At 42.4% G+C, this 11,471-nt stretch overlaps 1 protein-coding gene across 9 annotated transcripts in view; it reads left to right on the forward strand.

The window, feature by feature from the left end:
• The window catches only part of GPRASP1 (G protein-coupled receptor associated sorting protein 1), a 49,662-nt gene extending 44,386 nt beyond the window's left edge, over positions 1–5,276 (forward strand). For all 9 annotated transcript variants that reach the window (XM_045473293.1, XM_045473290.1, XM_045473291.1 and 6 more), the window contains one exon: positions 440–5,276. In XM_045473293.1, coding sequence (XP_045329249.1) covers positions 750–4,928 — 4,179 coding nt within the window. In that variant the 5' untranslated portion in view covers positions 440–749 and the 3' untranslated portion in view covers positions 4,929–5,276. The remainder of the gene's footprint in view (positions 1–439) is intronic.
• Positions 5,277–11,471: the final 6,195 nt, after the last annotated feature.

Here is an 11,471-nt window from a genome sequence, read left to right on the forward strand (position 1 = left end):
GAAAAAACAAATTGAACTCTTGTGGTAAGAGATACTTCCATCAGGGTCAGCGTGCCCTCTTATTTATCCACAGTCAGGCTCCACTCTTTCCTTTATTTTTACTTATTCCAAGGCTGCTTTAGGGCTTGACGACCCTGGAATCAAGGAAAGGAGGGGAAAATTGCACCACATCCTTGCAGGTTGGTGTGGAAGTGGAAATCCACACTGGCCCAAGAGTGATTAGGGTAATCTGGGGCCTCCTAAGCCTCTCCCATTGCCAACACTCACCAGTTTCACACCTGTTTTATAGCAGGCAAAGTAATGTGGCAAAATCTGGGGTAAAACATGTGGGTCCAACTGTTCCACTAAGTATTCAAGGTCCAGTCTCTCCATATGAATCTCTGCATGGAGTGATGCAATTAGAAGAGATTCAAAGCCCTGTGTCATTCTTTTTCCTTAGATCCACCTCTAGTGGCAGCTCTGGTGGTGTTGGATTGCTGCTGACCACCACCGTCAACAGGTCTGCTCCTACCTGGGAACATCCATCGTCCCGCAGCTTGCTTGTACCTCTGCACTTTGTGGTATTGACTGAGGCTAGGCTTTGGAAGGAGATCGATTGATTGATGGACTGGTGATTGACTCTAACTCTTGTTTTCAACTATATCACCTGAACTGAAGATCATAGTGTGAAGATATAAAACTGTGAGAGATCTGTGGTAGAGGCTGAAACAGTAGGGGTACTTAACTGGGCCTCCTCTGTAACTTATACCATGACTGGGGCTGAGATTGAACATGCTGCTCAGGAGAAGCCTGAAAAGAAGGCTGAAGAAGAGATTGGGGGTGGGGCTGAAAGAAAGAATAAAGTCCCACTGGTGGTCAGACCCAAGGTTAGAACCCAGGCACAGGTAATGCCTGGGGTAAGGCCTAAATCTGATGTCATGGTAGTAAGTGGGGCAAAGCCCAAAGAAGAAACCATGGCAGTAGGTGTGGTACATACTAAGAATGAGGCCAAGGTAATCCCTGGGGTGAGGCCTACAGATAAAGCCCCTTCATGGACCATGACTGAATATGATGGTGAGGAGATGTTGAAGAGAGAGGGAGTGTCCCAGACCAATTCCATAGCCTGGCCACTGGTCAGTACTGAGTTTGAGTCAGTTGCTAAAACGAAGACCTTATCTATGGATAAGGAACTGATCAGTGTGGACACTGATTCCTTTCCTGTCACCAAGGTCAAGTCCCAATTAGGAATACAGCCTTTGTTTGGGTCAGAGGAGAAGTCCAATGTGGGATCCTGGTGGTGCCCCACGCCTACATTCAAACAAGAGATCTCTCACAATTGTGATTTCAGATGGGTGGACAGATCTTGTCTGAATTCCTGGTTCTGGAGTGGAGAAGAGGTCAGTACACAGTTTCGTCCTAGAGACAGGGTAAAGGCCAATGCCAGATCCAGGCACAAGGCCAAAGAAGAGGACATGTTTAGGCCCAATACCAACTGGGAGTTTTGTGTGTCTAGTGCCGGCTCTGAGGATGAATCTATTAAGACATCCTGGCTCTGGGCCAGAGAGAAGGCTAATATCTGGTCCATGCCCAAGGAAGAGACCAATAACAGGTCCAGGTTTAGGTCCAAGAAAGAAGTCTTTGAGTCCATTTCTGGATCTGAATGTGAGGACAATGTGAATTCCTGGCTCTGGGCTAGAGAGGAGGGCAAATGCAGGTCTAAACCCAGAGTCAGGAAAGGGGCCAATGTCAGGGCCAGGCACAGGACCAAGCAAGAAGCTTCCATTGATTTTGTATCTGGATCTTTAGATGTAGTCCAAAAAGAGTCCTGGTTCTGGCCTGGAGAAAAGGCTAATAACTTGTCAAGGCCCAAGTTCAAGAAAGAGGCCAAGGCCAGAATAATGGCAAAGGAAAAGGTCAAAACTAAGGCCAGAGCCAGGGCCAAGCCAGAAACCAGGTCCAAAGAGGAGTTCCTCATTGGGACCTGGTTCTGGGCTGCAGAAGAATCCAGCATAGTAGGTGGGGCCAGTGTCAAGTACAGCTCTCAAGTGGAGGATGATTCCATTTTTGGCAGTTGGTTCTGGACTGAAGAAGAAGCCAGTATAGAGACTGATGCTAGCAGTAAATCCAGACCAAGCACTGAGGAGGAATCTATTGGCAATTTCATCCTTGGGTCTGGGGAAAAGGCCAGTATGGAAACTGGGGCTGAGGCCACCTCCAAATCTATGCTAGAAGATTATAAAGAAAATGTCATTGTTGGTTCCTGCTTCTGGATTAGTGAAGAGACCAACCTAGAGGCTGAGGAAGAGACCATTTTTGGGTCTTGGTTTTGGGTCAGTGATGGGGCCAGTATGGAAGTTGATATTAGAGCCAGCTGTGTATCCAGGCTAAGGTCTGAGGAAGAAGGGGTCATTGGTCCCTGGTTCTGGGATGGAAAAGAGGTTGATACAGAGGCTGAGTTTGGAGAAGCCAGGCCAGGAGATGAAGAAGAGTCAATATTTGGGTCCTGGTTTTGGGCTGGAAACCAGGCCAAGATGGATTCTGGGGCTAAAGTCAGTTGTGATACCATGCCAGGGGCTGAGGAGGAACCCATTATTGGGTCATGGTTCTGGAATGGAATAGAAGCTTGTGTGGGGACTGAGGTCAGCAACAAGTCTACCCTGAAGGACAAGGAGGAGGTTATTATATCATCTTGGTTTGGGACCACAGAAGAGGTCAGTATAAAGTATGGAACTGGTGCCAGATGCAAATTTATGGCAGAGGCTGAAGAGATCAATAATGAGTCTTGCTTCTGGGATGAAGAAGACCCCTGCATATATACTGCCAATGGAAGCAGGTGGAAGTCTAGGCCAGAGGGGGAACAGGACACTGTTAATTCATCGTTCTGGTCCAGGAAACACACAAGGCCAGAGACCATTATACGGCCCTGGTTACAAGCTGCAGAAGAGGTCAGTACAGACGATGGGACTGGAGAAGAGACCAACCCACTGACAGAGGAGGAGACCATGATCACATCCTGGTTCTGGAAAGGAGATGAAACCATTAGAGTGGCTACAGACAAAGAAGAATCCAGGCCAGATGCTGAGGAGGAGGACATTATTGGTTCTTGGTTCTGGGCTGGAGACGAGGACAGGCTCAAGACAGCAGCTGAAGCTAGAGAAGAGGACAGGCTGGCAGCTGAGGAGGAAGCTATTGTTGGGTCTTGGTTCTGGGCCAGGAAAGAGATCATTAGGAAAGAGGCTGGCTTTTGCAACAAATGCAGTCCAGAGGCTAAAGAGGAGGAAGCCATTGTTGGGTCCTCGTTCTGGGCTGAAAAAGAGGCCAGTATGGAGGCAGGAGCCAGTTTTGAGTCCATTCCAGTGACTGAGGAAGAGGAAATCACTTCCTCAGTCCTGGTTGGGTCCTGGTTTGGGGCTGAAAAAGACAACAGTATAGAGGTTGGGCCTCAGGCAATAGAAGAGAGCAGGCCAAGGACTGAAGAAGAAATCATTTTTGGGTCCTGGTCCTGTGCTGCAAAAGAAGTCAGTGTAGAAGCAGAGACATTCTGTGCATTCAATCCAGAGGATGATGAGATAATTGTTGAGTCCTGGTTCTGGTCTGAAGAGAAGGCTATTAACGAGACTGGAACTGTTGTAACTTGTAAGACCAGGCCAGACAATGAGGAAAAGGCAGTTTTTGGGTCCTGGTTTGGAGCTAAAGATGAGGCCAATAACAGGACTGACAATGGGACCAACTGTGAGACCAGGACAGTAGATGAGGAGGATGATCCCATAGTGGGATCCTGGTTCTGGGCAGGAGATGAGGCCCATTTTGAATCAAACCCTAACCCTGTGTTCAGGGCCATTTGCAGGTCTAGGTGTTCATTTGAGCAGGAACCTGATGCTTCACACAGGCCCCAGAGCTGGGAAGAGGTCACTGTTCAGTTCAAGCCTGGTCCATTGGGTAGAGTTGGCTTCCCATCTCCAATACCCTTTAGATTTCCAAAAGAAGCAGCATCTATGTTCTTTGAAATGTTTGGAGGAAAGCCAAAGCACATGGAACTTAACCCAGAAGGGGAAGAGCAGGAATCTTTGCTTCAGCCTGATCAGCCTGATCCTGAGTTCCCATTTCAATATGATCCATCCTACAGGTCAGTCAGGGAAATTCGGGAACATCTTAGGGCCAGAGAGAGTGCAGAACCTGAGAGTTGGTCCTGCAGCTGCATACAGTGTGAGCTTAATATTGGTTCTGAAGAGTTTGAAGAACTCCTTTTATTAATGGACAAAATCCGAGATCCTTTTATTCATGAAATATCTAAAATCGCAATGGGTATGAGAAGTGCTTCTCAATTTACCCAAGATTTCATTCGGGATTCAGGTGTTGTCTCACTTATTGAAACCTTGCTCAATTATTCCTCCTCCCGAGTTAGGACAAGTTTTTTGGAAAACATGATTCGCTTGGCTCCACCATATCCAAATCTAAACATGATTCAGACATATGTATGTCAAATGTGTGAAGAAACCCTTTCTTATAGCTTAGATTCCCCTGAGCAAATTTCTGGAATAAGGATGATTAGACACCTCACTACAACTACTGACTATCACACACTGGTTGCCAAGTATATGTCAGGATTTCTCTCCTTACTAGCCATGGGCAATACCAGAACAAGGTTTCATGTTCTGAAAATACTACTGAATTTGTCTGAAAATCCTGTCATGACAAAAGAACTACTCAGTGCTGAAGCAATGTCAGAATTTATGGGCCTTTTTAACAGGAAAGAGACAAATGACAATACTCAAGTTGTTCTAGCAATGTTTGAGAATATTGGTAACAAAATCAAAAAGGAGATGGTGTTGTTCACTGATGATTTCAGTCTTGAGCCACTTATTTCTGCATTCCATGAAGTTGAGGAGTTTGCTAGGGAACTGCAAAGCAAAACAAATGATCAATATGACCCTGAAGCAGGCCAGTAAAATTAGTATGATTAATCACTTGCCTTTGTCCTAATGTTCCTGAGTTAACAATTCCTTGAATAATGTTTTGGTTTACATGGTCGGTTGTGTTGTAATGTACATCTTTATTGCTAGCATTGACTTTGCCCAACTCTGTATGAGCTGAATCATTTTTCTGATGCCAAATGAATATTAGAACTGACAGAACATTTGTTGATATTTGTGTTTTTGTCTAAATTGTGACACTTAGTATTTCGGCTAGAGTGAACTGAGCCATCATAAGTAAGCCAGCTACCCTTCTGATTGTTGTTCTAGTGTGTTGATGTCTATTTGAGTCTTGTGTTTTCAATAAAGTTCTGTTTTAAAGTTGTCAGAAGTCATCCTTCTCCTTGAACTTAAAATATAGATGCAAAGATAACACAGGAACACACATAGATAATTAATCTATAAATAATATGCTCATTGAAAAAGTTTATTCTGATGACATTAAGTGCAAAGGTTACCATGGGCTGCTACTCAGGGCATACCTCAGGAGAAAAAGAACTCAATTAAGCTGGGCTCTGGAATATATGAAAGACTGGGTGGTGTGAATAAAAGCATGGAGTTGGGAAAAGTTGTTCTATGTGAGTGAGTTACCCAGTCAGACTGGAGTGGCTGGGAAGGGTGTATTAAGGGATAGAGAGGATGAGATAAGTTTTGAAGAAATAAGAAGTTGAATTTTGCATCTCAAAATACGGGTGTTTCATTGATACTGCTTAAAAGTTAAAAGAATTAAGAAAGTACAGAAAATTAACTGAGACAGGAAAACCATTTCTTCATAGTGGTGCCCATGGAAAATGTTATGGTGGTAATACCATAGAGCCTCTAAAAGTGATGAGGTATAGATTTTTCAATTGAATAAGAAAATAATGAAGCAAAATGCTTTATTTGGTGGAATAGAAAAGACTGGTATTATACATAGAAAGTATAATTCCATTGTAAAAATAAATGTGGTAAATAGACCAAATGTATGCAGTTTTGACTGTAAAACATAACAAAGGAGTAAACAAATGTGAGAGACTACAACTTCAAAATGACTGGCTTGCCAAGTAAAAATACATATTAAATTAAAGGGAATAAACTTTAAAATTTCCAAAGTTCCTGAATTCACGCTACATGTTTTTCACATTCAAAAATGTAATACATATTCAGACTGAAGCGAAAGTCAGGCATACAGTTGTTTTGGTTTGGGATAGGGGATTTTGGGCAGTCCAGGTTAAGAGTAAATCTGCAAAGTTTTATTATTTTCAGGAAAACAACCAAACATGGTGACCCTGTCATTTTTTTATTTGTCAGGATGGAAAGTGGTGTTTTTTCCTACCTGATTCTGGTATGCAAGGTTTATGGGCATAGAGCAAAGTGGTAGTTTTGCCTGCCCTCACAGTGTTTGTTTTGCTTATCAATATTTTTCAAGACATACTGTGTGTGTGTATGTGTGTGTGTGTGTTAATATGTCTCCAGAGTATCATACAGATTAATAAAAATAACTTCCTTTCCAAACCCCTTCCTCATCAAGTATTCCTTGCCAGCCCTGTGCTGCTAAAGAGCAAGGGCCAGGCCTAGCACTAGCACTGGAAGTTCCAGCTCTAAATCCAGCCTTCCTTCAGCTCTCTATCTTCACCAGGGTCAGGAGCTTCAAATTCTTCTAGCAAGCATCTCAACCTCAGGGGCAGAATATTCTACCATCCATGCTGCAGGGCTGCGGCAGACAGGTTGACTACGTGGTCACGTGAAGCTGGTGGTGGGTCACGTGACCACGCTCTCACTTGCAGAAGCACAGAGGTGTGTCTCACCGAAAGGGGACTGGAAGGACATACACCTGACAACTGACAGATGGCCATGGGAGGAGTGGTAGAATGTTGGGCTGGGTGGGCAGGTGTCTCTCCATCCTGAAAACGGATCTCTCAGGCGACTGGAATTACAGCATTTGTTTTTAGAGGGCACAACCCCTCAGCCAGCGTCTGAGCCAGGATCAGTCTTTTGCCCAGGAGCTCAAGAGGCAGGAAGTCATCCTGCAGGAGGCAAATATGGAGAAGCAGTGGTTGCTGTTGGAGGAGGTGGGTGCGAGGCTGGGAATGGTATCCATGGGACATGGTGGCTGAGAATAGGTCCGGTGCAGGAAGTCCCTAGGACCATCCTGGGTCTCTGCTTCTCTCACCTTCTGAACACCCCTCCCCCACTCCCAGGCTCCCCGCCCAGCCCAGCTGTGTGTGACTCCATTACTATGTGTCCGGTAAGGGAGGTGGACTCACGGAGGGAGTTGGCTTTAGGGGAGACCAGAGAGAGGAAATGGTGAAGTGACAATTCCTGAACACCCGTGGCGTTTTCTTTGAAAAGGCAGGGATGGGGGCGCCTGGGTGGCGCAGTCGGTTAAGCGTCCGACTTCAGCCAGGTCACGATCTCGCGGTCCGTGGGTTCGAGCCCCGCGTCGGGCTCTGGGCTGATGGCTCAGAGCCTGGAGCCTGTTTCCGATTCTGTGTCTCCTTCTCTCTCTGCCCCTCCCCCGTTCATGCTCTGTCTCTCTCTGTCCCAAAAATAAATAAACGTTGAAAAAAAAAAAACCCAATGTTTAAAAAAAAAAAAAAAAAAAGAAAAGGCAGGGATGGGGACTAATGGGATCTATGATTTACATTACCACACCCAACCTCTCACCTAGTTGGCACTCTTTCTATGCTTTCAAATGGTCAGGATGGCTAAGCTCAATATTGGGGGTGAGTTGGGGTGGGGGATGAGAGGGGAACAAGATTGACTTTTACTCCAAGGCTCCAACTGCCTGGAGATGTAAGAGCGGAATTAACCTCAATCCTGCCAGCTCTAAGGAAGGTGAGAGGCAACACACTTAAGAGAAAAGAACCTGGGGGCCCCTGGGTGGCTCAGTAGGTTAAGCAACTGACTTCGGCTCAGGCCATTATCTTGGGTTCATGGGTTCAAGCCCCACATCAGGCTCTCCTGTCCTCCCCAAGCCCACTTCAGATACTCTGTCTCCCTCTCTCTGCCCTCCCCAGCTCGTGCTCTCTCTGTCTCTCAAAAATACATTAAAAATTATATATATATGTATATGTATATATATGTGTGTGTGTATGTGTATATACATATATATATAATTTTTACACACACACACACACACATATATATATATATATATATATATATATATATGAATTGGTAGCTTCAGTATGGACTAAATGTAAAAAAAAAAAAAAAGAGGAAGGAACCTAGATGCTTTGGGGTCTTCACATAGGATTTCTTATTGATAATCCAGCAAGCTTCTCAACTCCCAAGAGGATCCCTGTATCTCGTCCGGGGCAGCAGTGTTCTTGAGGTCTGCCCTGGATATAAGGTTCTGAAAGGGCCTAGATCCATTGTACTCCCAACAGCTCCCTCCCATCTAGGGATGCAAAGGTAAGTGCTCTGTCTGCTCTATCCTAGGTCCGTCCCTTTCCCATCCTGAGACTTAGAGGAATGTTTCTAGGAACCACCTATAGAAACCATTTTATGGATGGTCCCACAGGTTCCCCTCTGTCAACCTTCACTTTTTCCCTTGTTTTTGTTTTCTGGGCAAAGCTTTAGACTTGGTGATTTACAGCTCTCCTTTGTGGCACTTCCTTATTTTTCCTTATCTCTTTTGGTCAGAGCTCAGAACTGTGAAAGAGCCACAGGATACCAAAGTTTTTTAAAGGAAAATACAGTTAGGAAAAAATAAATTTTATTAATTCCATTAATTTCTCTATTTGCACATTTTCCAGACTTGAAGCCAGTTGATACATAGAGATCTTTCTCATTCTTTACAGCTGCATAACACTCTCTTGTGCCACCACCATAATTTGTTCAATCACTCTGTATGTGGACATTTATTTCCAATATCTTGCTGTTATAATTAATGGTAGTATAACCTTACGCAAATGTATTTTTGGATGGTTAGAGTTCTGTCTTCAGGACATATTTATAGAAATGGGGATGGTGGATCAAATGATAGTTATGTGCAGTGTAGTTTTATTAGGTAATCCCAAATATCCCTCCAAAGAGGTATTACACATTTTCACACCCACCAGCAATGTATGAGAGTGCCTGTTTTCCTTCAGCCTTGCCAGTTAATATCCTTTTAATATTTGTAGAATATCTACTGATGTCACCTCTCTTGTTCCTAATGTTAGTAATTGGGTCTTCTGTTTTTTTTTTTGTTTTTTTTTTTTTTTTTCATTATCATTGTGGCTAATATATTACCAGAATCCCACCAAAGGCCAACCTTGCAAGCAGACCTTTTTAGGCTAGCAAATTCAGGTCTGCTGTGTTAACTCTTCTACACATTTGGTGAATGGTGTTAGAACAATTACCTAGTCATTTGGGAAAAACAAAGTTAGATGAGACTCCAATACATATGAGCAAATTCCAGGAAAAATAGGTATCTTAAATATTTTAAAAGATATGGGAGGTTAAAGAGAAAGAAACACTCATTTACCTAGAATAAATATTCTCTTGTGTTATGTAGAGGAAAATGGACATAGATTCTTATGTAGAGGAAAGTGGACATGGATTCTTTCTATGTAATACTAGTATCTTTTATTAAATAGTCTGCCCTACTCCAATGGTTTCCAATGTCTCCTTTGTAGTGTATGGAGTTGGATTCATATATGTTTCTCAGGTAAATGCTCTCTGGTGTTAGAAATATACAGGTTTGCTTATTGCAGTTTATAATAAGCATTGAGGGTTATCTGAAATGTTATATCCATAATTCACATATGTGATTGGATTCTCCAGTTAATTTTATCATTTTATCATATCTTTATTTTTTTATTATGAAATTTATTGTCAAATTGGTTTCCATACAACACCCAGTGCTCATCCCAACAGGTGCCCTCCTCAATAACCATCACCCACCCACCCCTCCCTCCCACCTCCCATAAACCCTCAGTTTGTTCTCAGTTTTTAGGAGTCTCTTATGTTTTGGCTCCCTCCCTCTCTAACCACTTTTTTTCCTTCCCCTCCCCCATGGTCTTCTGTTAAGTTTCTCAGGATCCACATAGGAGTGAAAACATATGGAATCTCTCCTTCTCTGTATGATTTATTTCACTTAGCATAACACTCTCCAGTTCCATCCACGTTGCTACAAAAAGCCATATTTCATTCTTTCTCATTTCCACGTTAATTTTATTATATCTTTAATATGATATCATTATATTGACTTCTTTGAAACTCTTGGAATTTCAAAATAGGAAAGTGTGTTGGCCAGGCCAAAAAATATGTCTCTGTGTTGCCAAAGCCATTTTGTTGTCTTTCATGAAGACTTTCATGATGGTGCTTATTACCTATATGACTTTTTAAAGAATCAACAATTTCTGTACCTAAACCATACCAGATTAGAAGCTGAATTTCCTCACATAGAAAATTAACATCCATTTATATAGGGTAAGCTTATAATTAACAAAATCACAAGGCTTATATAGAATCCAGAGTATCAGTTTACTTATTTGTACAGAGAAATAGCAACATCAGAGGAAATAAAATAATATAATCCAGTGGATTTTCTCACTGTACAACTGTAGGAAATTAAAATCAAAATCAAAAGGTCAATTAACTTGAATTTAAAAGCACTTTTTTCATATATATATTTTTTTTTGAGAGAGAGAGAGAGAGGGAGAGAGGGAGAGCATAAGTTGGGGAAGAGCAGAGAGAGGGAGGGGGAGAATCTTAAGTAGGCTCCACACTCAGCATGGTGCCTGATGTAAGGCTCGATCCCACGATCATGACCTGAGCCTAAACCAAGAGTCGGACGCTCAACCAAATGAGCCACCCCATTCATATTTAAAGTGTTTTAAAGTTTGTTTTAAGGCTAGAAGATAAGATTACTCTTGTTTTAAATTTTTTCAAAAAATTTTCCACCTTTATTTAAATGAATTGACAAAAAAACATTGTGTAAGTTTAAGGTGTACAATGTGATTATTTGATATACATATATATTGTGAAATTATTACCACAAATTTGTTAGTTAACATCCATCACCTCACTAGTTACCTTGCGTGGTGTGTGTGTGTGTGTGTGTGTTAATAACATTTAAGATCTACTGTCTTAGCAAATTTCAGTTTATAATACACTATTGTTAACTACAGTCATCAGGCTGTACGTTAGATCCCCAGGACTAACTCATCTGATAACTGCAAGTTTGTACCCTTTGAACTACATCTCCCCATTTCCCGCACCTACTTGGCAACCACCAGTCTACTCTGTTTCTGAGTTTGACTTTTTTAGACTCCACATATGACAACATACAGTGTTCGTCTTTCTCTGACTTATTTCACTTAGCATAATGTCCCCAAGGTCCATCCATGTTGTCTCAAATGGCAGGATATCCTTCTTTCTCATGGCTGAATATTATTCACATTTGTAATGTAAATATTATTTACATTTTCTTGATTCATTTATCCATCAGTGCATAATTAAGTGGTTTCCATGTCTTGGCTATTGTGAACAATACTTCAAAGAAACATGGGGGTGCAGATATCTTTTTGAGATAGTGACTTCATTTCC

Source organism: Leopardus geoffroyi, chromosome X (genome assembly GCF_018350155.1).
Source record: "Leopardus geoffroyi isolate Oge1 chromosome X, O.geoffroyi_Oge1_pat1.0, whole genome shotgun sequence".
NCBI lineage: Eukaryota > Metazoa > Chordata > Mammalia > Carnivora > Felidae > Leopardus > Leopardus geoffroyi.